Below are 26,725 nucleotides of genomic sequence, written 5' to 3' on the forward strand. Positions count from 1 at the left end.
GCCTCCTTCAACACGCGGCTTTATTTGGGGTCCCCAGGAGCCCACCGGGTCCACGAGTCCACGTCCAGCAGCGACCCCCGGCTGGGATAGGGGGGTCCCGGGCAGGGAGCGGGGCCCCGGCCCCGGCACGTCCCGTTCCATCGAGGTTCAGGGGTCCGGCTGCCGGCGCGAGGCTCCCTCTGACTCGTAGCCCTCCGTCTTCATGTCGTTGAGGCCCAGGTCTTCGTTCTGCTCAAAGCTCCGCTCGTAGCGCTCCACCCGGAGCTCCGGGTCCTCCTCCGGCGCGTACACGTTCTAGGGGGGAGGCGGGGGCTCCTTACACGCTCTGACCCCTCAGCAGCACCCACACAGGGGCTTCAGACGAGAGCCACCCCCCCTCAAGGGGTTCATGGTGTGAAGCAGACCACGTTGCCAGCCCCTGATTCCAGGGAACAGACACCATTCCCATCACCTTCCCTCAAAGGCACCGGCAGTTCCCTTTCCCTGCTCACTGCCAGACCCCCAAAGGGAAATAAAGCAATTCCACCCAAACTGCTTGCAACACGTCAAGGAGCCCATCTCCCACTGTACCTGAAGGTAGCTGTTGCCTGCAGGGTCATCCAGGATGAGGTGAGCCTTCACCTTTCCCTCTATGATCTGCGGAAAGACAGCATATCCAGGCATTAGTGCTCTTAACCCTTCACTCCTGGCACCAGGGCATTCCCAGCACACTCCAGCCATTCCTGGCACTGCCCTCAGTTAAACGACAGCAGTGGTTGGGTAAAGCATGGAAATTCAGGAGCGCGCTCACCTCCTGCAGCTTCCCAATGAACTCCTGCAGCTTCCCGGTCCTGCTGGGCGTAGAGCTGTCCCCCAGGGTGAAGGGGTTCCTCTCTACCTGGAAGAGCAGGAACACTCAGGGCAGTGTGAGACCCCAGCCCCCCGGAGGGGCTGAGCCCCCCAGCACCACTCACCAGGTCCCGGATGTCCTTCAGCAGCCCCTCCAGCGTGGTGAACTTTCCCCCCAGCGCTCCCATGCCCAGCTCGAACTCCAGCTCGGGGATCTCCACGCTGCACGTCTCCGACTGCAGAGGAAGAACCCAGTGAGCCCTGTGGGGCCACTGAGCCCCACGCACCAGCTCCAGGGGAGGGCAGGTATCCAGAGGCACCGCACCTTGAGGATGTCCCTTGTCATGTCAGAGGGGTCTGTGATCCGCAGGGTAATCCTGGTGCCCTGCGGCTCGATGGCACCTCCAGACTTCACCTACGAGCACCCACAGTCAGCTTCACAGAGCCCTATACTTAAATCACACCCCAATGCTTTAAGAAGGTTTACCCAGAAGCCCAGAGGCCGCTCCAAGCCCAGGGACAGTGCCTTAACCCAGGGGGCTGGAGCAGGCATGGACACAGCCAAACAGAGCTCTCCAGGACCCAGCTCTCCCCTTGGCCTGCTCAGGAAGGCAACTCAGACCCAGCCTGACCACACTGCATATGCATCCTGCACACAGCTCGTGTGTGCTCTACCTCTGCCCAGAAATAGCTCTGCCACCCCCAGCACAATGCTGGGGATTCATCCATGAATGCAGCCTGGAGGGCAGGGACCCTGGAAACACCTACCCATGGAAGGTGAGAAGCCCACTGCTCCCCAGCACACAGGGCAGGGGTTTGCACGCTCACCTCATTCGTCCTGTGCCCACAGGAGTCACAGTTTGTGGCCATGATGATCACCTCCTTGAAGTGCGGGATCTCTGGAGCAGACAGTCAAGGAAAACCCAAGGAAAGGGAAGTCTCAGAGATCCCAACAGCCTCAGTCCTTCCCGAGGCATGGCAGGAGCTCACCGGCAAGTGCTAAGCAGCACCGAGACACACTTGCACCCTGACAGGCTCCTTATGCAGCAGGGAGAGCACACATGGGACTCTCCCCTGTGCTGCCTCCATGCAGAGCCCCACAGCAGGCAATGATCCGTGCCCCCACTCCAAGGATACGCACTAACTTCATATTCGTGTTGGCTGGAGCGTTGCACTCTGGGCAGTTGGTGTTGAACTGCAGGACCTGGGGAGCAGGAGCATCAGAAAGGCCCATCCAGCCCAAAGCCACCAGCCCCACTGGCATGGGCACCACTGCAGTCACCCACCTCATTCCTCAGATCCTCTGCAGCATCATCTGGCTTCTCATCCAGCTCCTCTCCCTGCAGCAGGGGACAGGAGCAGTGTTAACTCCTGTTCCTTAACTCAGGGCCTCCCAGAGACAATGGGGGTGATGGCACAGCTTAAGCAGCTCCCGTTACCTCCAGCCCCAGCATGGCAGCCTGCTGGGGACTCCTCCTGTAGTGAGTGACTACCAGAGCATCGTCCTTCTGTGGCGCACGAGGGTTCTCCACAAAGCTGTTCCCTGAAGGGTCATCGATGATCTATGGGACAACAAAGCTTTAGGAACCCATCCCGTGCTTCCCCTGGGGGGAAAGGGGCTGCACCCCCAGGTACTCACAAAGGTGAAGGGGGAATGCACTTCTTTCAGCTGCTTTAGCTTCCCAATGAACTCATCTATTTTACTGGCCACCTCTTGGTCCGTTGCCTGCAAAGGAGGAGAGGTCCGAGACCAGTGCTGGGGCAGGCAGAGCTGCAGACACCAGCACAAAGCAGAGCACCCAGAACACTCCTCTACCAGCAGCGTGCAATGCAGAAGGTGAGCACGAGCACAGCCGAGGAGCCTCCCTTTCCACCACGTACCCTGCGGACAGGCTGGTCCTGCTCCAGGCCGGCCACAGCTCTGTCAATGAGCCCTTCAATGGTGGTAAGGACTTGAGAAGGAAAGAGAACACAAGCGAGGCACTGTTAAACACACCACAGAGTGCCACACGTAGGCCCCACTAAGCCTATGTGACCCAATGGACCCAGGGCAGGCCCTTCCCCACACAGCCCCCCTACCCACCTCCCTTCTGGGAGAAAGCAGGGATCTCAAAGTCCAGCTCTGGAATCCGAGCCGTGGCACAGTCAGTCTTCACCACCTCCCTGTTCATGTCCTGCACACGACAACAGTTGAGGAGCAGCGTTAGGATCCTGACAGGACCAGGACTGCCGGACCACACTGGGCTACACAGCACCTATGTTAGCCCCAGGCTTCAGCAGCCTCGATTCACCCAGGAACACACCGGGAACGTGCGCGTTGGGGGATGCAAACTCTCACTGCCCCACAAAGGACGTTAATGCTCCAAGGGTGCAGAAGGGGAACGCTTTATTGAGGTGCGGGGGGTGCGCGGCGCTGACCTGCCGGGAGGCGACGGCGAGGACGTAGCGCACGCCCTGCTCCTGGATGCGCCCCGCGGACTGGATCTCGGTGTTGGACCAGGAGCAGCTCCCGCAGGTGAAGGAGCTGACGATGACCTCTTTGAAGAACGGGATCCTGGTGAGCAGGAGCCGCGTCACCCCCTGCGGCACGACGGGGCTGCTGGGAACCCGGCTCCTGCCGACACCACCCAACACCCAACCCCTACGGGGGGGGGCCCTGAGCCCCGCTCTGCCTCCTGCAGCCCCCCCCTGCACCCCGCTTCCTGCACCATCCTCCCACACCCCCCTTCCTGCACCCCTCTCTCGCACCCCCCTTTCGCACTCCCCCCTGCACCCCTCTCCTGCACCCCCCTTCCGGCACTCCCCTCCCGCACCCCCCTTCCTGCACCCCCCTCCTGAACCCCACTTCCGCACCCCCCTTCCTGCACCCCTCTTTCGCACTCCCCCCTGCACCCCTCTCCTGCACCCCCCTTCCTGCACTCCCCTTCCTGCACCCCCCCCTGCACCCCTCTCCCGCACCCCCCTTCCCGCACTCCCCCTGCACTCCCTCCCGCACCCCCCTTCCTGCCTCCCGCTCCCTCTCCCGCCCCCGCTCCCGTGCCCCGCTGTGCGGCCCCGCTCAGGCCGCAGTGCCCGGTGCAGCCCCGCTCACGCTGCAGAAGCAGTTCATGCACAGGGACTCGATCTCCGCCGGCCGCTGCTCCCCGTCCTCGGCGCTCAGCGGCCGGAACAGGGGCCCCGCGCCCGCCGCCTCCACCGCGCCCAGCGCCGACATGCTGCCCCGCCGTCACGTGGGGCGGCGCGCGGTCACGTGAGGAAGCGGCACGGTCCAACATGGCGGCGCCTTTATTGGTGCTCATGGTGCCGCGGTCCCGTTGCCCGCCCCGATCCCGACCCCGCTCCTGGTCTCGGTCCCGACCCCGCCCTCGCCGCCGCCTCCCCGCTCCCCCAGGCTGCGGGACAAGTCCCTCCATAGCGCATCGAGGCGGGCGTGCAGGTCCTCCACGGGCGGCGGGTCCCCCTCCAGGTCCCCCGGGACCCGCGTTGACAGCTTCAGCCGCATCTCCTCCGTCTCCTGGTCCAGGGCGCGGGTGAAGTCCTGGATCTGGATGTACGTGTCCCGCCGGAACTCGTCCACCCGGCGCTGCACCTCCCGCGCCAGCGCCTCGCTGTAGCGCTCGGGGCTGGGCGGCCGCTCCCGCAGGCTGCCGGGGTAAAGGCTCAGCTTGGCCTTGAGCTGCTCCAGGTTCCTCTGGATCTTGTGGTGCAGGTCCCTGGCGCTCTGGGTCAGCTTGGAGGACAGCTCCTGGATGTACTGGTTGAGCTGCTCCGGGCTGGCCTGGCTGTGCGGGACCACGTTGCGGTGCAGCTCCTCCACGTTGCGATGGATCTCGGTCACCAGCCTGTCCGCGTACGGGTGGAAGATGCCCTTCACCTGCTCCGTGTGGAGCGCGATCTTGTCGCCGTAGTGCGCCAGGAAGCGCTGCACCTCGTCCGCTCCCCCCAGGAGCTGAGCCGTCACCTCCCGGCTCGGCATCAGGTGGCGCCGCAGCTCCCGGGCCTTCAGGGACACTTGGTCCAGCAGCTCCTCCGTGAAGGGCTGCAGCCGGTAGCGGAGCTCTTCCAGGTGCCTGCCCACCTTGTGGTGCACCTCGTCCACGTACGGCGACAGCTTCACCCGCAGGCTCTCCAGCTCCTTCCGGATGAGCTTCCTCAGGCTCTCCGAGTCCTGCGACAGCCGCGGCTGCAGCCCTCGGTTGAGCGGCGCCAGCTTCTCCAGGAAGTTCCCCATGTAGCTCACCCCGTCCTGGGCGCTTCCCTTCGGGCTCCTGCATGAGAGCAGCCGCTGTGAGCACCCCTCGCTGTGCCCTAACACACACGCGCACACACAATAAAGCTGCTGGCAGCCTCCATGAGCGCTTGTGTCCCCAGCGTGCTGGGGGCTTGCAGGGGTTACCCGCTGTACTCACGCCATGCCCCTGCCCAGCTTGCTGCCCTGGCCGTGCTCGGGGCTGTCCTTGTCACTCGTCAGCTGGCTCAGGTACTCCCAAAAGCTGCTCCTTGCTGGCTCGGCCGGTGCCACTGCGGGCAGGGGGGCAGTGTTAGCGTGGCAGCACCCAGCCTCTGCCCCGTCCCATTGCCCCCGGTCATCCCCGAGCGAGCTCCTCCGCTCTGCACCTACCTGGGATGGTGGCCAGGAGGGTGAGGAGCAGCGCAGCCTCCGGAGGCATGGTGTGCTGCGGGAGGAAGGAGAGAGGAGCACATGAGCGCAGGGCTCCCCGAGCACTCGTGGGTCAGTGCTCCCTGTGCTTCGTGCCCCATTCACTGTGCCCCACAAGGACCTCTCCCCCGGGGTCCCCCATAGCGCCGCCAGCACAGGATGGCACCCACACAAGTGACACGGGCAGGAGGTGCCCCTCACCCGGCTCCCGGTGCCTCCCGTGTCCCTGCGGCGCCGCCGGCCCGCGGCTCCCTTTATACACGTGCAGGGGAAGGTCTTTTGGACCTCACTCGGGTAAACACAACGTGGAGGCTGCGGGCTCACGTGGGGGTCACCTGAGCGCCGTGCTCCGGCCTCATCCTGCCCCTGCCCTTTGCAGCCTGGGGCAGAGCTGCAGCACCATAGGGGACACCTATGGCTGCAGGTCTAATGGAGCCCGCGGCGCTGAGATGGGGCAGGAGGATCTGTGACAGGGAAGGGTGAAACGAGCACGGCGCCCACCGTGGGGCTCCCTGTTTGCCATCGAGCATCCCTGCTTCCCGCTGGGATACCAAACCCGCCCCGTTTTGGTGTGGTTCCCTTCTCGTCGCCTTTCCCCCAGGAGAAAGCAGCCACGTTTTCAGCCCGGGTCACGGCCCCGTGCGGGGAGCTGGGTGCTGACACCAGGCTCTTAAAGCAGGAGGGTGCTGCAGTGTTTGCAGCCAAGCAGCCCAGCAACCAGGGGCAGGTTTTCCCCATGGGTCAGGGTGCAGGGCTGGGGCACGGGGCAAAGTCCAGCACGGTGCTGGGGTGAAGCTCCGAGCAGTCACCGATGCTCCTTGGCACCAAAGTCCACCCTGATCCTTCCCTGTGTGGACACACGGGGTCACCCCGGCAGCCCTGGGAGCATTCCCAACCCAGGGCTCTGCTGCTCCCTACCCATCTGCATAGGGCCACAGTCCCTGCAGGCTGTGGTGGGGATGCTGTGTCCATCAACCACCCAGTGCAGCCTGCATGGCCCAGGACCCCGCAGCAGCAGCAGGCCCCACTGAGCGGGGTGCTTGACTGTATGCGGGATGCTGCCGGTTGTGCTGGGGCACCCCCGAGTGGTGAGGTCCCGGTCCCTGACCCCTTTCTGGTTGATGGTGCCTGCATCTACCCCCATCCCCACGCTGTGATGAGATCCCCACCCGCCTGGACCCATTCTGTCCCCTTCCCGCTGCCCTGGGCCCCAGCTTGGGGGTGATGCTGTCGCCTGGATCAGCTGCCCTGGGTTGCCCATCCTGGGTCAGGACACGACACGGAGCGGGCTGTGCATCACACACACGGGTTTATTCGTGCCGCGAGGAGCCGGCCCCGCACCGGGCGCCATCGGGGGCTCAGTCCGCAGCGGGCTGCGCGGTGCTGAGGAAGGCGGCCACCTTGTCCCGCACCTCCTTCTCCAGCAGCTCCATGTGGTCCTCGACGCCGGCAGCGCCCGACTCCAGCTTGCCCCGCATGGCCTCCACGCGCTGCACCAGCTCCTGCCCCAGCGCCTCCCCGAAGGGGGCTGCCCGCTGCCGGAACGCCTCCAGCGTCTGCCCCACGCGCTCATCCAGCTCCTGCGCCAGCGGTGCCAGGCGCTCCCGCAGGCCCTGGGCATCGCCGCCGGCCGCCCGCTGCAGCTCCTGCGCCAGCGGCGAGAGCTGAGCCCGCAGCTCCTCCGAGCTGGCCTCCAGGCGCGCACGCAGCTCCTCGGCCGCGCGCTCCATCTGCGCCGTCAGCGCCTCGAGCTGCCGGTTGAGCCCATCCTGCACCTCCTGCGCGTAGGGGCTGAGCCCCCGCCGCAGCTCCGCCACGCTCCTGCCCGCCTGCGCCTTCAGCTCCTCGGCCAAGGGCGCCAGGCGCTCCTTGAGGCTCTCCACGCCGCCGTCGATCTGCTGCTGCAGCCGCTCCGCGTAGGGGCTGAGCGAGGCCTGCATGTCCTCAGTGCTGCCCTGCAGCCGGGCCCGCAGCTCGGCCGCCAAGGGCTCCAGCGCCCGCCGTAGGTCCCCGGCGCCGCGGTCCACCTGCGAGCGCAGCTCCTCGGCGTAGGGGCTCATCCTGGCCTGGAGCTGGCGGATGTTGGTGCCGATCTGCTGGTGCACCTCGTCGGCGTAGGGCGCCAGCTTGGCCTGCAGCTCGGCCAGCTCCCGGCGGATCTGCTCCTTGAGGCGCTGCGAGTCCTGCGCCAGCCGCGCCTGCAGCTCCGTGGCGAACGGCACCAGGCGCCGCTGCAGGTCCTCGGCGTACGAGTTCACGCTCTGCAGGTTGCTCCCCAGCAGGGTGCTGGGGACAAGCGGGTGTCAGAGCCCCCCTGTGCCCATAGACCCCTGCCCGGCCCCCCCGGCATCCCCCCGGCACCGCAGCCCTGCTCACTTGAGCTGCTTGGTGATCTCGGCTTGCTGCAGCTGCTCCACCGTGTCCTTGGCGTTGCTGCCCAGCTCCGTGAAGTACTTCCAGAGCACGCTGGCCACCTCGTCCGGGTTGACATCAGCCCGGGCTCCTGCATCCAGAGGCTGGGATCAGCGCTGACACAATCCCATTCCCGTGGCACAGCGCATCCCTATCCGTGCCCCAGGGCGGGACAGCGTCCCGGCGCCCCAAACCCGCACGCTGCCTCACCTGACACCACCAGGAGCACCAGGACGAGGGCGGCCGCCTTGGGAGACATCCTGAGTGCTGGGGATGCCTGCGGGGACACAGAGCGGGGATGAAGGGAGCCCCATGGCGGCAGCCCCAGCCTCTGCTGCCTGCCCCACTGCAGGCAATGCAGGCACCACTGTCCCCAGCCACTCACCTGCTCTGCCACCACTGCGGTCCTGCGGTGCTGTGCTGCTGTGCCGGGGAGCACCGGCCCTATTTATGCAGCCTGAGCGCCCTCGGTGGCTTCCACGCAGGGCTGGGACACAGCCTCAGGCTTGGACTTTAGCAAGGTCGCAACGTGGAGGCGCCTGACGTGTGCACAGCCCTGACATCAGCCACAGCCCTGACATCAGCCACAGCTCTGACAGCTCCCAGCGGGGAGCGAGGGATGGGGGTACATGCACATGGGCACCCCAGGTCAGGGACCGAAGAGCAGCCCCCAGCTCCATAGGATGCAGTGATGGACCTGCTGGTGCCGGCTTTGTGGTACCCAGGATGCTCAATGGGAAAGGGCATGGGCTGAGGGGATGCTGTGGTGGATGCATGGAGGCACATGAACAGATAGCATCCCTCCCTCTGAGCCCAGGCTCCTGGAGGAATTCCATAAGGAATGACAGGACCCAGCTGCTGCGGGATGCTGCGGATGCGGGTGTGCCCTTGACCAGCCTGGGACCCGCGTCCCTGGCCATGAGCATCGGGCTCTGTGGTGTCCCCGCTCCGTGCTGCAGCCAGTGCTGATGTGTCAGGGCTGGGGCGAAGGGCAGGGCTGGCAGGGGCAGGGACCAGCCGGGAGCGGTGGTGCCAAGGTCCAAAGAGCCCCCGCGGTGCCTCAGGGCTGGAGCAGCCCCACGGGGCCGGGGCCACTGGATGTCACCCTCGTGCTGTGCCCACAGCCCCAGGCCTGAGCACACACATGCACCCGATGTGCAGACACACGCAGAGCCCCGTGCCTTGTTCCCTAGGGAATTTCCCAGCTCCCGGCCGGAGGCAGCCCCTCCGTTACGGACCTGGCACCGCTCGGTCCCTGCACCGCGGCCCCTTCCCGGCCAGCCCCTGACCTTTGCACAAGCCCCGGAGCCGGCGGTAGGAGGGTATAAAGTGGGACCGGGGCTGCCCCAGTCCCAGAGACCGGCTCAGGTGAGTGGGGAAGCCCGGGTGAGGGTCCCGGTGGGAAGGGGACGGGGTTGGGACCCCCGTGGGGCCGCCCCACACCGTGTGCTCTGCTCTCTCCACAGCCATGAGGGTGTCCCTGCTGCTCCTGCTCGCCTGCACGGCTGTCCTGGCAGCACAAGCAAGTAAGGGGGCTGGGGCCGGGCTCAGGGTCTATAGATGCCCATATATATAGTGCCTATAGACAGCCTATGGCCACATCCCATCATACTTGCGCTTGCAGGGGCCGATGAGCCCGGGGAGCCCGAGGCGCTGGTGCGGAAGGTGCAGGAGTACGCGCAGAAAGCATCGGCCATGGCCAAGAGCGCCCTGAGCAGGGTGCAGGAGTTGGAGGTGGCTCAGCAGGCCAGGTACCCCCGTGCCGCCCCGGTGCCATGGGGACCATCGGGAGCCGGTGCTGACCCCGTCCCTTGTCCCTGCAGGCGGTGGCTCTCGGACAACGCGGAGCTGGCGAAGCAGCGGCTGGCGCGGTTCAAGGAGCAGCTGGTGCAGCTCTGGAAGGGGACATCGGCCGCGTAGCGCCGGGGGGGGGACGGGACACACGGGATGGGAACCCCCAGATCCCCTCCCGCTGTCACGGTGCTGGCAATAAAGAGGGCTGAAACAAGCGGCTGTGGTGGTGTCGTTGGGGGTGAGGAGGGGCGGGATGGATGCGCTGCTCCCCCCTGCTGCGGACAAGTACCCAGGCACGGGGGGGTGTGACCCAGCTCCTGGCTCTGAGTGGGGCACCTCAGTGGTAGGGGGAAGCCGGGGCGCCCACAGTGCTGCTCCCAGTGCTCCCCACTCCCTCCCCGCCCGAGCCCCCCTCCAGCATCCACTGCAAAGACTGAGCGAGCTCCAATAACTTAAGTCACGTTTATTCGACAAAAGGAAGCAAAGCTGAGACCGACACCGGTTCGGGGAGGGGGGAGGCAGCGGGAGGGCAAAGAGGGGTCCCAGGGCTCCCGCACCGGGCAGGGCAGGGAGCGGGCAGGGTCAGTCCTGGCCAGCGGCTCAGGCCACGCTCTTCTGGAGGTCATCCAGGAGGGTGATGAAGCGAGCCTTGAGGTTCTCGGCGTAGGGGGTGAGGCGCTCCTTGAAGTCCTGCAGCAGCGGCGTCACCTTCTCGCGCAGGTTGCCCAGCTGCTCCACCACCTTGGCCTGGTACTCGGCGGCCTGGGGGATGCCCTTCTCCCGGATCTCCTCCAGCTTCTGGCTCAGCTTCTGCCGCAGCTCGTCGCTGTAGGGAGCCAGGTTCTTGCGCAGCTCCTCCACGTGCCCGCGCAGGCGGTCCCGCGCCTCCTCGGCCACCGGGGTCAGCTTCTCCTGCATCAGCTCCACCTTCTGCTTGGTGAGCTCCTTCAGCTCCTGCGCCACGGGCGCCAGGCGCTGCCGGTACTGCTCCAGCTCCTCCGTCCACTTGGCAGAGAACTGGTCCAGGAAGGGACGGATCTTCTCCTTCACCTCCTCCAGGTCCTTGGTCAGCTCCTGGCGCAGAGCCTCCGTGTCCTTCAGCCACATCTCGCGCACCTCCTTGTAGTAGGGGGCCATGTCCTCCCGCAGCTTGGCGGCGGCTGCGCCCAGCGTGTCCAGGTTATCGGCCAGCTTCAGGCTATGGGGAGGGAGCGGGGGGAGGTCACGCACGGCACCCGGGGACCCCGCATCACCCCCGCCGGTCCGGACCCCACTTACTCCAGCTGCTTGCCCACGGCCGAGGACTCGAACTGGGAGATGGCATCCTTGCCGCTGGCCTTCACGGTCTCCAGGTACACCTCCACCATGTCCTTGAGGCGGTCCAGGGGCGCCTGGGGCTCGTCATGCTGCCAGAAGGAGCGGGCCTGGGTGCCTGCGGGGGGAGCACGGTGTGAGCAGGACCCAGTGCGTGCAGAGACGGCTCCAGCCCTGCCCGGCTCGGTGGGAACCGGGAGCCACTCGGCTGCGGCCAATTGCTTCCAGCATCAGGCTCCGCGGCCCCATCCCACTGTGTCCCGCAGGGATTGGAGCTGCTCCCCAGCCGCAGCCCGGTGAGGACCTACCCGTCAGGCAGAGCAGGGCGAGGGCCACCACCACGGCTCTCATCTTGGCGCTGAACCTGGGGGCAGAGCAACAGAGTCGGGTTCAGGGACCGCCCGGCAGAACCGAGCCCCCATCCCGGCACCGCGGCATTCCCGCGGGGGCTGCGCCGGGCACCGCCGCTGCATCCCCGCTGCGCCACCGCATCCGGGAGCAACCGGAGCCGCTGGAGCAGCCCAGGCTCTCACCGGCTCCGTCCCGCTGCTGCTCGTCCCGTCTGAGCCGCGCTGCCCCACGGCCGCTATTTATGCCGGAGGGGCCGTTCCCGGGGGAGATAAGCGGCGGAGCAGCCCAAGAAACCGCTCCCCGCGCGGCCCATGTGGCGCGGAGAGTTCAAGGATCGCGCCGAGGAGCGCGCTTGGCAGCGCCGCGAGCAAACAGGAGCTCCCCGGCCCGGCCAAGGAGCTGTTTACGCTCCCGCTGACCCAGATTCCTGCCTGGCTGCGGCCGGGGCCTCCCGGCAGCCCGCGGGGATTGGCCCCGGGCCCGGGGACAAGGTCTGCGCCCGCGGCGGTTTGGCCGCTCGGACCCAGACCCTCGTCCTCTGCGGGGGGACCCAGGCGCCCCCGTCCCGATGGGTCCCCAGGGCTGAGGTGCTGGGAGCTGGCCCAAAGGCATCCACATGAACTGGGCCCGGGTGAGAGGGCACCAGGGGCGCAGCAGCAGAACAGGTTGGGAAATGCCAGGGGAAGCTCTGGCACAGCCCCGAGCCTGGGCTGGCTCACTGGGCACTGCACCCTCCTTCCCTCCGCCGCCACAGCTCCGTTCTTCCCTCACCTCCATCCTCATGTGCCCACCCCAGAGCTGCCCCGCTCCGGGATGTGCTCAGCGCCACGGGTTTGATCTGCAACACCGCATTCCCTGCGCAGGGAAGGATGCAGACAGCGCGGGTTCCATGCTGCATCCCGAGGGATAGAGCAGGGCAGGAAGGGGAGGAACACGGCGATCCCGGCTTGCAGCAGGTAGAAAGGGCTGTGCAGGGGGGGCGAGGGCCCTGCACGCAGTGCCTGCGGCAAGGAGGATTGCTGCACCTTGAGCTTTCACCCACGCGGCCGCATTGAGCAACCAGAGAGGAGACGAGGGCAGATCATCATCATGGTTTTATTTGTCATGATCCCACTGTCCAACTAAGTGACGAGTTGCAAGTGACCCACAGAAGAAATGGACCGAAGAGTTACTGAAACTTGGGTTTGGTTTAGTCCAACAGAAACGAGGGAGGGAGGAAGGCAAAAAAATACTTCTGACATTTCCAAAACCCAGGAAGGAGAGCAAAGGGCATTAATATACATTCAACACATACTGCGCGGGGTGGGTGCTACAATACAAAGCCATGGTAGGATGGGTGATGCTGCGGGATGGCAAGTGGAGGGGGGCCCGGCTGGTGCGGGGCAGCCGAGGGGCTCTCCCCCTGCCCCCAGCACCATGTAAACAGAGGAAACCAAACCAAAGGTAGGAGCAGAAGGCGTTCGGCGCTTCCCGTGTCCCCGGGATCGCTCCTGGCCGGGGGGAGGCCGGGCCGAGGCACGGTGAGGATGGGAGGGCAGCGATGCCGCTGTGCCGGGCTGGTCCCGCGCTTCCTTCTGTGCAGAGGTGTGTGGGGGGGGTGGGGGTGATTTTGCTCTTATAAAAGATTCCAGAAAAGTGTCATTAAGGAGAAGCGGAGCCGCGGATTCCCGAGGGAACGGCCGCCCAGCCCGCACGGGAACGGGGGAAGCGGGACAAGGGGAGACCGACGCGCGCCTGAACTGCAGCAAGGAAATACCACTGTGGCCACTGGCACGAGCGAGGGAAAACCAGTCACAAGTACAATGTCATCGGGGGAAATAAAATACTTTGAACAAAAGGTGCAAGTCACAATCGATACAGAACAGAATCTAGGTTAAAAATTCCTCTCAAACGGAAATTCCTTTTGCCTTTTTATTAATAACAATAATAATAAAACAACATTTACCAAAAAAACAATTCCTACGTGGTCGGGAGGAGGAGCCGAGGAGACGAAGGAAAATCCGTCTTCCCTACGGAAAAGCCAGGAGAAAGAAAAACCCCAAGTGGGATGCAGGTTGGAAAAGAAAAGGCCGGGGCTGGGGCCAGGAGGAGCTGATCCTTCAGCACACGGACAGACAGACGGACGGACGGTCGGACGGAGAGGAGGAACCAAAGCAGACCGAGATGAGACAAGAAGCGTATTGCACCAGGGGTGGGTGCTCCCGGCCGGAGCCGTGGGATCTGCTGCGGGGCCAGCGCCGTCCTCGTCCTCACCAGAGCACAGGGATGAAGAGCAGGAGGATGGCACGGGATGAGGGATCCGGGATCCGACCGGCTCCGCACCCGCCTGCTCCCCGGGCAGCGAAACCCCTCCCGAGCAGCCCCAGTGCTCGGGCTCCATGGGGAGCTCTGGCTGTTTCGGTGGGAGTTCCAGGCAAACATGGCAAAGGAAGTAAAGAAACCAAAGGGCGGGCAGGCTGGCGGCGCGGAGTATGAGGAGAGGGGCCATGGTATTCCAGTTAGTCAGAAATACTACGGCAATTTGGCGCAATGCTGCTAGATACTGTTGGTTTAAAATGGACCTTTTCGTTTCAAAGCTGTACAGAAAACCTGCAAGAGAGGAGAAGCAGAGGTGTATAGGAGACACCAGAGGACGGCAGCGTTGCTTCCACAGCCCCAACCCCATTCCCAGTCCCAAACCACAAGCTACACCCTGGGAGGGAGGCACAGGGCTCTGACAGAGCAGCCAAGGCCTCATAGGAGCCTGCTGATGAGCAGGGGACCACAGCCATGGGAACCTGGAGCTGCCGGTCTCTTCCCAGCCTCACACCAGCCCTGGAGCAAGGCAACAGGGAATGGGACACATGGTAGTGGGAACAATAGGGCTCTGACCCTACATTGGGCAGAGGAGGACACTTGAATACTCACTCCCTCCTGGTTACACCCCTGCCTGCTCCATCCCAAAGGGCACCTCCGGGTGCTTGTAGCTCAGTAGGACGTCTGTAATACATGTCGATGGGTAACAGGAGGTGTTTAGATGCTGGTTGCCATCACCTAGGTTGGGATGCTCTTGACCTTCCAAACTCTCCCCACATTCTGTAGGGCAAAGAACAGCGTTGGAGTCTGCGCAGGAGGTGCCCAAACCCTCCCCCTGCTCCCTGCAGGCACTGCTCACTTGGAGGAGAGGTGCTCTGCACCCCAGATTGCGAGCTGGTGCGCTCAGCTCCTGGCCCAGACCCCCCCCCATCACATCCCTGCAGCTCGGCAGGTCCTTACCATCGCTGTCCCTGTCACGCAGCTGCTGGCTGGCCATCAGCGACGACTGGCTGAGGACAGCGTCCGACATCCGAGCAGAGCTTAGTGCTTTCCCTGCCATTAAACTCATTCCAGGCAAGTTATCCAACTGCACCTGCAGAGAGAGCAGCACACGAGTCAAAGGGGGATCAGGACAAAGCATCCCTCTGCTGCCCCAGCTCTCTGGGAAGCCTTCGGCAAGGGATTCTAAGTGAAAAGCATGCACCATAAGGCATAGCTTAGGTGCAGCCACTGTTCCCTCAACACAAGAATGGACTGGACAGGCCGAGTCCCTTCCAGACCCACACTGAAACAACTAGGCCAGAGCCCCTCTCACGCAGAGCAGAAGGGAGCTGCGGCAGAGAACACATCCAGCTTTGGACAGGACAGTTCCCAGCAGCCCCAAACACAGGCTGCCTCACCAGAGCACATGGGGGAAAAAGAGCTGCCACACTGCAGCAGCCACCCTGGAGCAACCCTTGAGCAGAGGAGGAGCATTCCACAGGGACCTCTGCTAAAGTGTGTTCACTAACTCAAGTGTTTCATGGGGCTTTTCCATTCCCAGCACCCCACAGAGCCGGGCGCTGCCTGTCCTTCAGGACACCCGGTACATAACCCCCACAGGAAGGAAGCTCCGTGCTGCTTCAAACCTACGTAGGCATCGTCACTGTTCTGGATGGTGTGATGTCTCTGCAGGGTCCGGGGCCGCGGGTGCTCGCTGGAGGCGGGTCGCACGGGGTAGCCCAGCCCGTTGTGGTCAGGCACCTGCATGGCTTGGCCGGGGGAGCTCCTGTCCATACAGTTCCCTACGATGGACTCTTCAAAGTCAGGCAAGACAGAGAAAGGCCAGGTTAGTACGAGGAACCTGCAGCTCTCACTGCAAACTACAGCTCTGAGATGCAACGCCATGAAGAGTCAGTGGCAGAAAGGGCCCCCCGTTGCTCTCATGCAGTGATGCAGCACCAGGCCCCCGCCAGTGGCACTTGGACAGGCTACTCCTCCCGGCACTGAGATCCCAAAGACCCCAGTGCTATCTGCCTCCCATCGGGTCTACAAAAGCAGCCTAAAGTCAGAGGGGCAGAGGCACCAGAGGACAGGAGCCAGACCCTTTCAGCCTGCTTCCCAGCCCTTCTGCCTTCCCCTCCACCTCCTCCAGGCCTTGCCCCCTTCATTGCACAATGAGGAGGGAGAAGCATCTCCCCAGCCTCCACACGGGGTGTTCCAGCAGCACAGCCTTGCTGGAAGAGCTGGCCAGGATGTTCCCTTTTATCAGATGACTTCTCCCTGCCCTCCCACAATCTGGCCGCAGGAGTACATGAGTGATCTGCCTGGCAAAGTCCATCTGCACTGCAAGCTCTCATGACCGAGGGTAAAGGCTACACTGCTATCAAGCAAAACCTCCCATCATCGAGTACACGATGTTTTGAATAAAGTCCTGAGGTAGGGAGCAGCCCTCATTGGGTCTGATGCTTGTAAACAGCTCTGAGCAGCCCTGTGGAGCACAAACATGCCGACGTGGCCACGAGCACCGGGGAGCTGCCCGCAAGTGACACACAGCAGAGTGAGCCCCGCCAGAGCTGCCTGTCTGCACAGCGGGCAGCACTGTCCCAGGACACGGCCCCACGCTGCTGGGTCTGCAATGGAGGGATGCCAGGAAGGTGCTCCCAGGGACACCTGTCCATAACGTGAGCGGGATCCGGACAGGACCCGCTTGCAGGAGCACAAGCAGGGCTGGCACAGCGCTGCCAGTGCCCTTCCTCCCCTGGAGACAGCTCCGGCTGGGCCGGGATGGAGCGAGGGCAGTCAGATGTGGCCAGCCTCCCCCTTCCTTTGCACAACCGTGGGGTTACGTGCGGTTAACAGTCAGCCTTCCCGGAAAAGGGAGAAGGAAAACATGAGGTCAGAGCTGCTGGCGCGGCCGTGCCACCCACATGCTGCTCGGGACACCGCTCCAACTGTGGGAACGGCTGCTTGGGCCGGCTCCTCCAGGTCCAAACACAGCCTGGAGCAGGACCGCTCCCACAGCCAGCCCTGCTATACGGGGATGAGACCCCTCAGCCTGGACTAGCCTGGACCCAGGACACGACCACACACATCCCACTGCCAGCACGGCACCGCGGAGGGCTGAGGGATGGGACAGCTGGAATCCTCCCTCCTCTCCTCACCCCAGCCCTGCTCCAGCCGCCCGAACCCCAGAGCAGGAGCCCTTCCACCCCTTTGTGTCAGTGCAGCATGTGACACTGGCACCACGGGCCGCCTGCTCCGCTCCTTCGGGGCCGAGCAAGGCAGGTTTCCCATGGGCAGCATTCCCAGCCCTGTGATGGATGGAGCAAAACTGGAGCAAGGCTGCTCGAAGGCAGTGCAGTCACATCCTAAACACGGCTCTGGTGAACGCTCGCAGTCCCTGGCTGCGATGCTCAACAGCCAAGCCAGGGCTCTCCGCTCAGGGACAGCACGCTCCATCAGCAGGCCCTGTGAAGGTACACCCCACTCGAGGGAAAACACTCGGTGAGCTGGGGCAGAAGAGACACTTCCCCCTCTTTGCTCAGCAGAAGCTGTGGCCTCCTAACACTGTATAGGGAAAAGCCAAGGAACGTGGCTATGGAAGCCTTCAGGAGAGGAGCCGTGCCTGGCCAGGGCAGGTCTCCCCAGCCAGCCCTTGGTGCCTGCACACAGCACACTTGGGAATGCTGGGGGTACCCTGTGTGTGAGTGAAGCACCAGCACGGACTCCGAGGCTGCGCAGGGTTTAACTGCAGATAAGGGTACCCAGGCTGTGTGGAGCAGCACAGGCCTGAGTCCAAGTGGGTTACCGAAGGCAGGAGGAAAGCGGCGCGAGCGGCTGCATCTCAGCACAGAGTTTACTCCATGAGCCCTCTGACAATGCACTTACACAACACTATTTGTAAACATTTACTTGCTTTTACTCATTTACAAAGTCTTGGAGGGTAAAGTCCTCTCCCTTGTGTAACCCAGTGTGAGCACCACCAGTATGGGGGCAGAACTTCAGCTCCTGACTTCAGTAAATCCTGTTGTTCATCTAACGGTCTATGGCACTGGGAAGGAAACTTCTTAATACCATAGTGATTTGGTACAAAACACACCTCCAGACCTTCCACCTCCACCTGGGGTGATTCTCCCCTTCCATGCTTCAAGCGCCACAGGGAGAATGAGGTGCAGGAGCAAACACATTGGTTATCCAGGACTGAAGGTGACTTCAGAACAGCTGAGCCTCCTCCCTACCCTGCCTGTGCTCCGAGGGACCAGGGCTTGGCACACTTGCTTCGCCCTCCATGCCACTCTGTTCCAACCCAGTACTTTCCCAGCAAACCCGTGCTGTGTCCCCAGACAAAGCCAAGCCTCTTGTGCCCTGGACACTGCCCCTCTGCAGTAGGGCCTGCTGTGCCAAGGGCAAGCTGATGGCTTCAGACCAGCACAGCTCTGTCTTGCTGTGAATACTGATCCTCCCAGCTTAGCCTGGAAAGCCCTTTCCTCACCAAAGCTCTCCTAGCAAGGGGCCAGGATGGTGCTTTTCATACAGAGAAGGCTGGGAATTACAGCTCAGGCAGGAGCTTCTCTTACACTGCGCTGCTGCCAACGCAGCCACCAAGGAGCAAAGGCTTCCAAGTAGCAGAGAAGGTCTTCAGATGCTAATGGCAAGTTTAAACTCACTTTCCCCAGAACCATCCCCTTCTAGTTCAGGCAGGGCTGGAGCCTTGCTGCTGCTGCCCAACGCGCCAGAGGAGCTGCCTCAAGGCAACCCTAGCAACAAGACACCTACCACCGCTCTCAGGGCTATGCTGGTCTTAACTGTTTCCAGCCCATTTTATGGGGGATTGGGAACATCACCGATGGGAATAACTGCACCAACAGCACACAGCATCCCCGAGAAGACGGCAGTGCACTGCTGGGGCCTGGCCTTCACCTGCCTGCACAAGTAGGTCACACTTCAAAGAGAAGCTGTTGCTCGGGTTCCCTTCTTATTTAACGCTGTTTATTAGAGACTATGCCTGCATTTACTTAAGGCCACAAAGCCGGAAGGAATCCAGGTATCTCCGTGCTATGCAGAGCATGTCACGGAAGCCTCCGGCAGGGAGGCCGGCAGCACGCAGGCAGCAGGGCAGTGTTCCATCAGGAGCAGGGAGCCTTACCTCTGCTGGGCACCTTACTCCTACTGAAGGCAGCCGCGGGCTGATGCCTGTACTGGTGCGTCCCCAGCTCCTGCGCGTGATTAGCAGTTCCTAGCAAGGGGTCTGGGTCCCCGTGCCCTCCTGAGCTCACGAGCAGAGGGCTCTCGTGGCAGCCTTTGGTCAATGTGTTTGCAGTCTTACTGTCAGGAAAGCTGTCCCTGGCCCCCTCGCACGCGCAGTCCTCCTCCATGCTCTCCGAATGGAACAGGGCTGGCTGGTGCACGTATCCGTGCGGCGGCACTGACGCAGGTACCTGCTGGATACATTCTTGCGCCCTGATTTTTAAGAGATGCTGGGGGCTGCTCTGTGGGTGGTACGTGTCAGCACTCTGATAAGGCAAAGACAACGACTGGCGCTCCGAGAGGCTCTGTCCCACGCTGGCGCCCATGTTCCCAGCATCCCCTTGACTCATATGCCTGAACAACTCTTGGAATTCTTGCTGCTGCTGCTGCTGCTGCCGCCGCTTGATGAGCTGTGCAAATTCTAACTGGGGCAGCCGCATGTCCGTGTGCCCCGTGAGCGAGTGCCGGGGGGAAAGCAGTCCCTGGAGGATGTGCGGTACCTGCTGGTGTCGGCTGTAGTCGGGAGGCGTCGGGGACAACAGTGCTTGCTGTAGTGCGGATGCGGTGTAGTGCTGCTGCTGCTGCTGCTGCTGCTGATGTGCGCTCTGCGGGAAGCTGGGGTACTGGTCGAGCTGCGGGACCTTGAGAGCTTGCTGAGCTGGGGGGAACCCCACTCCTGCGGCTGGGCTGTAGCTGCCGGGGGACACGCGGGGCTGCTCGGGGTACAGGTGGGGGTGTAAGTGCACCTGGTCGTAGTTGGCGGGGGGATACCTGCTCACGTTCAGGCTGCAGAGGACAGAGCAACAGTCACTGTCTCACCAGTGAGCACCAGGAGGCAGGCAGAGCTGCTCCCTGAGGCAGAGCCTCACAGGAACCACTGCCCAGGGCTAGGGAGGCATCTCAGCTCTGCAAAACCACTGCTGGGCTGGTGAGGAAGCCACATCCCAGCCCGAGATAGCCACCCATCTCCCTCCTCCCCGCCTGGGGAAGCGGCAGCATCCTTACCTGTGCGACTCGGCGCTGTCGGCGCTGAGCTGCTTGGATAACTGCCTGTGGCCATAGGAGAGGGAGGCCATCAGGTTAGCGCGGTGCTGCATCTGCATCTGGTTGGCACTGGGGCTCATGGGCATGCCCCGCGCATGGGAGGACATGGACTGCCCGGCCACCAGGCTGCTGCTGACCATGTCGCCGGGCTCCTGCACTTGGATGGTGACCTGCTGAGGCTGCGACTGCTGCTGCAGGCCCAGGCACGTCAGCCCCATGTTTGGGGGAGGGGAACAGTTACCGGACTGCGGGAAGATTGTGTTGTGGGACGGCATCCCTTGGAACTGGGACTGGGAGGTGGCACCTATGGGGAACAAAGACCCTCAGCACCCACAGCCAGCGAGGGAGCAAGGCTCAGGAGTGAATCCTGCCCTGTTGAGGAGCTGCTGCTCTTCTGGGCCACGCTGGGAGTCCCGGTAAGGGGGTGACAAGGAGCGTGACTCCTGACCGCGCCGTCACGCTGCACCAGCGCGCAAAGGTCACAGCTACAGCCCCTTCCACAGAAAGAGAAACAAAGCTGAGGCCATTTGCATAAAGCCCAGAATATCAGCCCTGCCTCCCCACCCCCGGGAGTGATAACTAAGGATCTTGTGACAAGAAACCCAAGAGCACATTCCAGCTGGCAGCTCCTCGCGAGCTCTCGATAACACCAGCGCTTGCTGCCAGATGGAGCAGCTTTTCCATCAGCACAAACTGCACAAGGACCGGGCCATGGGGGGGGGGGGGGGGGGGAGCTGGGGCTGAAGCCCCCAGCTCCCCCCGCACCTGTGTCCCCAGAGCTGTGATCGGCCCATATGGTTGTGCCAACAGCCCGCCCCAAGGAGCAGATGGCTCCGTGCAGTGCCGGTGCTTACCGTGGGGCTGGAGCACGCTGCTGCTCACAGGAGGTGGGCTGCTGTTGGGTTGCCTGAAGAGGTGGTTATTAGGGTGGTTCGGGGGCGGGCTGGATGGCTGAATCCGTAACCTATGCAGGGAAACAAGCAGCTCACCATCACGCCTGCTCCTCATTAGGATGCCTTTCCAACTGCGAGAGCTGACGCCAAATGCTGCGTTTCTTGCGTTTTAAATAAACGCCACGCAGCCCTGTTGGGATCCCAAGATCCTTCCAGCTTGCCTTCTCCTCTGGGAGCCACCCAACTTGCCTATGCCATGCCCGTAGTGAGCTTAACGTGGGGGCTACACCAGAAACACGGCTCAAGGGCACTGCAGGCTCGCCTCCTGCCTCAGTGCGGCTGGTGAGGAACCTTCCCCTCTGCTTTCCCGTAAGCCAGGCTGCCTCATCCCCAGCCAGGGCACTGAAGCCAAGGACAGTTACCTAACAAAAGCCTGAACTGGTGTGAGACGTCCAGAGCAGCTCTGGGCAGGAACCACCAGAGAAACGGGCTACCCAAGGGAAGGCGCTTTCCAGCCGGCCAAGAGGCAGAACTGTCAATCATCTGCCCAAAGCAAGCTTGTGCCTTTGACTCCTGTCCCTCCGCTTCTAAAAACCCTTCAGACAGAGTCCAGCTACAAGGACCAGGCACGCTCACCAGGGAACCGGCTATGCCATCCTAACTTCCAGCTCAGCCCTGACTCTAAGTGGGTTCGCTCACACTAAGAGTAAAACCCTCTCCCCAGAGCTTCCCTAAAGCAGTTTCTTTACCTCTGAAGCTGGTGAGTGAGCAGAGCTGGCTGGTTTTCACATGGAGCCTGCAAGGGTGGAGACGGCTGCGGTGGCCGGATGCAGTCCTGAACCAGGCACCAGAAGAAAACAAAGTGTTTGCAACCCACAGTGTCTCAAGTAGTCCATTCAGACAACACTGACCGGTGAGTGGGACACAGCCAGGTTCAAACACTGAGCCCCCCGGGTGCTGCTGTGGCAGCAGCGTGCAGGAACCACTGCTCAAGTCCTTCAGGCTGGCTTCTCAGGGCAGCCAGCCAAGCAACCCACCCTCCCCTGTCCCACCAGGACCTGCTGTGCCTGCAGCAATGCAGGGACACAAAGCTCAGGCTCCAGTACCTGAATCTGCTGATGAAGAATCTGATGGTGCTGCTCCTGCTGGTACAACATGTGCTGCTGCTGCGTCTTCTCCAGCGTCCTCTCGTCCATGTGCCCACCATACATCTTCTGAAGCTGCTCACACTCCTGCAATGAACCCAGTGAAGGCTGTAAGTGCACTGCACACCACAGAGGTGCCCTCTGCAGCCTATCCATGTGAAAAAGCCAGTAAAGAGAGCCCAGTCCATTGAGCTGGATGGAATCAGGTGTGAGATAACAAAGCCAGTTTAAGCCTTAACAGAAAAGAAAGGGTGCTGTGCTCCCCGGGAAGGGGGGTGTCAGCCCCCAAGGCTCCTGGTCTGCAGGAGAACAGCACAAGCATTTACAGGACACTCAGCAGAGCAGCTGTAGATGTACAGAGGGGCTGCAAAGCCACCACTGAGCGTCCTCAGCCATTAGTGGTGAAGGTTTCACCTTCTGCTTCCTGAAGCAGCGAGGCTCAGACAATAAAAGCCCTTGCAGAGGCTCTGCTGAGGACCCGCAGCCCTCTCTTACCTGCTGAAGCTGCTTGATGCTACTGTTATTGCCCATCTTCTCCAGGTGGGCTTTGAAAGCCTGGATGCTGGCAGCACCATCGGAGAAGCGCCGAACCGGGGAGAAGCGCTCGGTGGGGAGGTGCAGAGTATTGGAGTCCTTGTAAATAGAACTGAACACACGGGGAAGTGGGTTAGAGATGCCAGAAACTGAGAAACACAGCGGTACAGAGACATTTACACCAGCCACGCCAAGCTCTACCTGCCCACTCACCCAGAACAAACCATGGTTTAGATCAGTAACAAAGTGCCATCACCACTGCGAACAGGAAACAGGATTATCAGTATCTCCAGTGCCTGGGCAGATAAGGTTGGGGATGACTTGGCCACAAACCAGATTCCAGGTGGGCCACAACTCATAGTACATCCATTCAGATGGATCTATCCCTCAGCTGGAAAAGGGTTACAGAAACCATTCAGCATCCTAAACACTTAAAATTCACCTCCTCAGTAGCACTTCCTGAGTCTTCCACTTCCCCACGGCCCTGACTACATCTGATGCCTGTGGCAAACACAGAGGCACATGGAGGAAGGAGCCTGATGTGTTCCACAGCCTCCGAGGAGGAAGAGGGGCTGGCATCCATGCTCAGAGATGCAGTGAGTTAAAACAGAGGGCAAGAACCTAACACTGCACAGGAGGGGACATGTAACACATGAATGGAGCTGGTACTTTGCTCGCAGCACCATCAAGCACATTCCCTTCACAAGGAAGTTTCTTCTTCACCATCAGAGGGAGCCAGATTTTTCTCCAGGAGCTGTTTTACCCCAAAGCTGGGGTTCCCCATCCCCAAAGTCGAGCACTTAGCTCATGCCCACCATTAGGCACAAGCTCTACCATCACTAGCAAAGCTGACCCCCCATACAGGGGTCACAGAGTGCCTTACAACAAACAGAAACAGGTTTCTCTGCCCGCCCTAATGGTTCCTGTGCAAATGCAATCTCTATAAACCCCAGCAAACATTACCTAATGGCCTTTGTCTGTGAGGTGGCCTCAGAGGTATGGGCTTTACAGCACCTCTGACATCCTGGCACTAAACCCCATGGAGCCCCTCTAGCAGCAACCGGTGTGGTCCTGATCCACGCTGCTGCAGGCAAGGTGCTGCTGGGGCTATGCTGAATATGGCTCTTGACCAAAGCTTGTTCCACAACGTGAAACAATTTCGCCCAGAGAAGCTCCCCCTTATCAGAAGGTGACCGATGCTGGACCACGTCCAGCACAATGGGTTCAGTCCTTGTCACTTGCTCTGCCTTAGCAGGACATACTGCAGTCTGTACAGATTACACACAGCTTCCTTCCAAGGACAGAGCTGTGCCCCTGCCTTCGGATACCATCCCATCCATTATCCTGGGCTATTTGATCTCCTCTTGTACTGACAGGAAGCAGAAGCTACAGATAAAATACTGCTGAGGTTCCCAAACCCACGTGGCAGGGCAGGACAGTTGTACTGCCTTGTACTGTGGTTGTACTTCAATTCTGCCTTCAGATACTAAGTTCTTGTGACCAAAACTTGGTGCTACATAAGAGGATGACTTAAAATACATGAAGTGCTGAAATAAAACCCTCCTGCCACTCAGTAACTAGGTCTAGTGACGTGATGACAAAGAGTGCTAATGGTTTCTGGGCCATATGTGGCTGGGACACAACATGGGGCGATCTGTTTAGGCCGTGGTCAGATGAAGTTCCTGTGATTTCATAGGTAAAACATGGGGCAGGCTCACAGCGTGTTACAACACCGAGGGTGGAATGAGCAGATACCACCCTGCGCGTGACGCAACTGCCTCAGGATGCCAAAGCCAAGAGGCAACACGGATGTATTTACAGGGTAAGTGTGTTTTAACAGCCCTGCTAAAGATCGAGCCTTGCAGTGGGTGAGGGACCCAGCTTACCTTTGGGGTTTGAAGCAATCCTGAAAGCAGGACACAGCACATTCTGGTGGTTTTGCAAGCTGCACTCCTCTTCCTATCAAGCTGTGACCCTAGAAATCTCTCCCCTCCTGCTCTTCCCATCCCCCAAGCACCTCTGTGAGGGAGTAACTTCAGGGTATGGAGGTGCTTATCTCGGTGTTCCGGAGTTCCAGCGTGGCACTAGCACTGGCTCGGTCTGCTCAGAGTTCACCTGTCTCTGCTGATTACATCAGTGCTCAGCTCAGCAGGTATCTGGCTACAATAAAAAGCGCTTTGTCAAGCCTGCCAGGGTGAGCTGGCTGCAGACTGACCACGAGCACCAATCCAGCCTGGCAGGAGCCTGCTGTCTCAACAGCTCCCAGCACAGGGCACAGCGCCGGGGTGGGGGCTCCCTCTGTGGCACTGGCATCTCCGGTCTGCTGCTGTGGCAAGGGCTCTGTGCCAGGTTAACACCTCTCCCCTCACATTTGAGTGTGCTCAGATCACTCTGCAGAGGTTCTCTCTTTCCCAGGCACTGTGATTTTTCCTTCCCCCCCCCCCCCCCAGCTTCCTTTCCCTTCCCCACATCATTCTCAACAGGGGTTCAGATCAGAAATAAAATGACTCTTGAGGAGCTTTGCAAAGAGACTTTGCAGTCAAAACACACAACTCTGGTGCAGAACAGTGAGGTTTTTTAGCTCTGGTGTAGATGACTCTTGGTGCAGTCTTTTGCCTGTATCTGCCTCCAGAAACGTTCTGTAGAAAATGTGCTATCTACTGCGAGTTGACACCTACCATTAACAGCAGAGAAAACCTTTCCTATGGAATGAGCAGCTCGTTCCCAACCCTTACTTCATGGCAAGTCAGCCCCCAGCCACAAAATAAGGACTGGGGGGGGGAAGAGCCAGTTGATCCGTGCCCTGCATAGCTTGGTGCGCACACTTGGTGTGCTCAGCACAGTGCTCCCCAGCATGGCCAGGCACCCCCTGCTCTGCGGCTCTGCTCTTTGTCCCTGTTCCTCCTCCTCCTCCTCCCTCCCTGCCAGCGGGACGTCCTCAGTGCTCCATTCCAGACGCCTGTGAGCAGGTTCCTGGTGCAAAGCTGCCCGAAGGAAGGGCCGGTGCCGTTACTCACCGGTGCTGGTCGGGGACCAGGTGCGGAGCCCAGGCCCGGGGTCGGAAGGACTGCTGTCCTAGCTGCCTCTGCAAGTCTGGAGGGATTTCAGCTGTAGGGTTGGTCATTGCCAGAGTGTGCCTTTTTGACCTATTTGCCAAGTATCTGCAACAAGCAGGAGCACATTTGATAAGAGACTGATGGGAGAACGCCTAAAAGAGGGAGCGTTAGATAGCCCAGAGGAAACGGGAAGGAAGAAGGCTGCTGCAGTGCTCGGAACCGACCGGGGAGAAGCACGCCATGGCCGTGCTGCCCGTGCCCATCACGCCACGAGGTCCTCAGTGCTCAGGGGACAAGGGCAGTTCCAGCTGCCTGCCTCAGAAGGGGAGAGCAGCCATTAGCTCTTCCCAGCAGGAAAGCCGCGCTTCATAGAATCATACAGTCATAGGACACCTCAAGTTGGAAGGCACCCATAAGGATCATCAAGTCCAACTTCCTGCTGCTGGCAGGACTACCTAACATTCCAAGGGGAGTGCTGGTATTTCCCTTTGGGAATACCCAGGTGATGACCTGCCCTTAAGTGGGTTCACTCCTCTATAGCAGGTCTCTCCCAAGGCCCCACTGAGCCTTGGGGAAGGTTGCTGCATGCATGGAGCCAAGAGACAAACCGCAGATAACCCAGAGCAGGGGCACAGAGCAAAGCTGCTGCTCCACTCACCCTTGCAGGAAGCTTCTGCACTTCAGACCTAGCCTGGCTCTCACTGTGAGCTTGTGACTGCAGTCCCCTGCCCGAGGGCCACCGCACCAGGGCTGATGGGTGGGCAGAGGCTCTGGCTGCCCAAGGCGATGAGGAAGGGCGCTAGGGGGGAGGAAGGCCGGTGCTCAGCCGGCCCGAGGGCGCCATCTAGTCCCTGCTCCGCTCTCCAGGGAGTTGGGAATCACCCGGTAAAGCCAGCGGGAACCCGAGCAGGGAGAGGGTCCCTTCCCCTGGGGCGCAGCCCCAGCACTGGTGCTGGGCTCTCCTCCTGCACCAGAGCCTGGGGCAGCAGCTTGAGCTAAAGCACCCTCTGCACTGCACCTAAGAGGCTGCAGGAGTCCCTCCAAGGACTGGGGAGCACTCAGGGCAGCACCAGGAGCCTCTGCTGCAGCAAGGATGGCACCAAGGGCCACAGAGCCACACAGCCCTGAGCTGCAGTTCTGGCTGCAGGGATGCCCAGAGCAGTGGGGCAC

The 26,725-nt window shown here is 61.6% G+C and overlaps 4 protein-coding genes across 10 annotated transcripts in view; 1 reads left to right on the top strand and 3 right to left on the bottom strand.

Moving 5' to 3' along the window:
- Positions 1-125: 125 nt before the first annotated feature.
- Positions 126-4,393, bottom strand: ZPR1 (ZPR1 zinc finger). The gene is given in 16 exon segments (XM_061478021.1): positions 126-294; positions 571-636; positions 791-873; positions 950-1,064; positions 1,154-1,243; positions 1,657-1,727; positions 1,966-2,032; positions 2,115-2,168; positions 2,268-2,390; positions 2,468-2,554; positions 2,710-2,780; positions 2,912-3,002; positions 3,247-3,408; positions 3,920-4,051; positions 4,053-4,136; positions 4,138-4,393. Coding segments are annotated over 16 exon segments (1,554 nt in total). The 5' UTR covers positions 4,249-4,393; the 3' UTR covers positions 126-147.
- A 2,387-nt stretch (positions 4,394-6,780) lies between these two features.
- LOC133282124 (uncharacterized) lies at positions 6,781-11,694 on the bottom strand. Its single transcript, XM_061478202.1, has 10 exons — positions 11,542-11,694; positions 11,317-11,372; positions 10,973-11,126; positions 10,296-10,892; positions 9,704-9,883; positions 9,513-9,610; positions 8,286-8,350; positions 8,111-8,177; positions 7,865-7,991; positions 6,781-7,774 (listed from the first exon to the last, which is right to left on the bottom strand). Exons 2-10 carry the CDS (start codon positions 11,357-11,359, stop codon positions 6,847-6,849), a joined length of 2,259 nt encoding a protein of 752 aa, XP_061334186.1. The 5' UTR covers positions 11,360-11,372; positions 11,542-11,694; the 3' UTR covers positions 6,781-6,846.
- APOC3 (apolipoprotein C3) lies at positions 9,267-9,857 on the top strand. Its single transcript, XM_061477984.1, has 3 exons — positions 9,267-9,426; positions 9,525-9,651; positions 9,724-9,857. Exons 1-3 carry the CDS (start codon positions 9,369-9,371, stop codon positions 9,818-9,820), a joined length of 282 nt encoding a protein of 93 aa, XP_061333968.1. The 5' UTR covers positions 9,267-9,368; the 3' UTR covers positions 9,821-9,857.
- Positions 11,695-13,256: 1,562 nt separating the features above from the next.
- SIK3 (SIK family kinase 3) overlaps positions 13,257-26,725 on the bottom strand; it is a 55,440-nt gene continuing 41,971 nt past the window's right edge. For 4 of the 7 annotated variants that reach the window (XM_061477994.1, XM_061477992.1, XM_061477997.1 and 1 more), the window contains exons 15-25: positions 25,517-25,660; positions 22,461-22,611; positions 21,927-22,052; positions 21,570-21,655; positions 20,782-20,891; positions 19,889-20,231; positions 18,783-19,669; positions 15,287-15,450; positions 14,615-14,747; positions 14,255-14,434; positions 13,257-13,935 (exon numbers count right to left, since the gene is read on the bottom strand). In XM_061477994.1, coding sequence (XP_061333978.1) covers positions 14,277-14,434; positions 14,615-14,747; positions 15,287-15,450; positions 18,783-19,669; positions 19,889-20,231; positions 20,782-20,891; positions 21,570-21,655; positions 21,927-22,052; positions 22,461-22,611; positions 25,517-25,660 — 2,302 coding nt within the window. In that variant the 3' untranslated portion in view covers positions 13,257-13,935; positions 14,255-14,276. Of the gene's footprint in view, positions 13,949-14,254; positions 14,435-14,614; positions 14,748-15,286; positions 15,451-18,782; positions 19,670-19,888; positions 20,232-20,781; positions 20,892-21,569; positions 21,656-21,926; positions 22,053-22,460; positions 22,612-25,516; positions 25,661-26,725 lie in introns of all 7 variants that reach the window. The other 3 variants (XM_061477999.1, XM_061477998.1, XM_061477993.1) reach the window with 2 other exon arrangements.

The sequence above is a fragment of the Pezoporus flaviventris genome, unplaced genomic scaffold (assembly GCF_033815535.1).
Source record: "Pezoporus flaviventris isolate CSIRO_AGI_PZ_B2104156 unplaced genomic scaffold, CSIRO_AGI_Pfla_v1 ptg000113l, whole genome shotgun sequence".
NCBI classification, from domain to species: Eukaryota; Metazoa; Chordata; class Aves; order Psittaciformes; family Psittacidae; genus Pezoporus; species Pezoporus flaviventris.

Bases quoted from the DNA above. Each gene is read 5' to 3' on its own strand.
- APOC3 (XM_061477984.1), top strand. From the start codon at position 9,369: ATGAGGGTGTCCCTGCTGCTCCTGCTCGCCTGCACGGCTGTCCTGGCA. The intron at 9,427-9,524 runs GTAAGGGGGCTG...TTGCGCTTGCAG, and splicing joins TGTCCTGGCAGCACAAGCAA to GGGCCGATGAGCCCGGGGAG. The intron at 9,652-9,723 runs GTACCCCCGTGC...TTGTCCCTGCAG, and splicing joins GAGGTGGCTCAGCAGGCCAG to GCGGTGGCTCTCGGACAACG.
- LOC133282124 (XM_061478202.1), bottom strand. From the start codon at position 11,359: ATGAGAGCCGTGGTGGTGGCCCTCGCCCTGCTCTGCCTGACGG. The intron at 11,127-11,316 runs GTAGGTCCTCAC...CTCCCCCCGCAG, and splicing joins CGCCCTGCTCTGCCTGACGG to GCACCCAGGCCCGCTCCTTC. The intron at 8,178-8,285 runs GTGAGTGGCTGG...GTGTCCCCGCAG, and splicing joins CCGCAGTGGTGGCAGAGCAG to GCATCCCCAGCACTCAGGAT.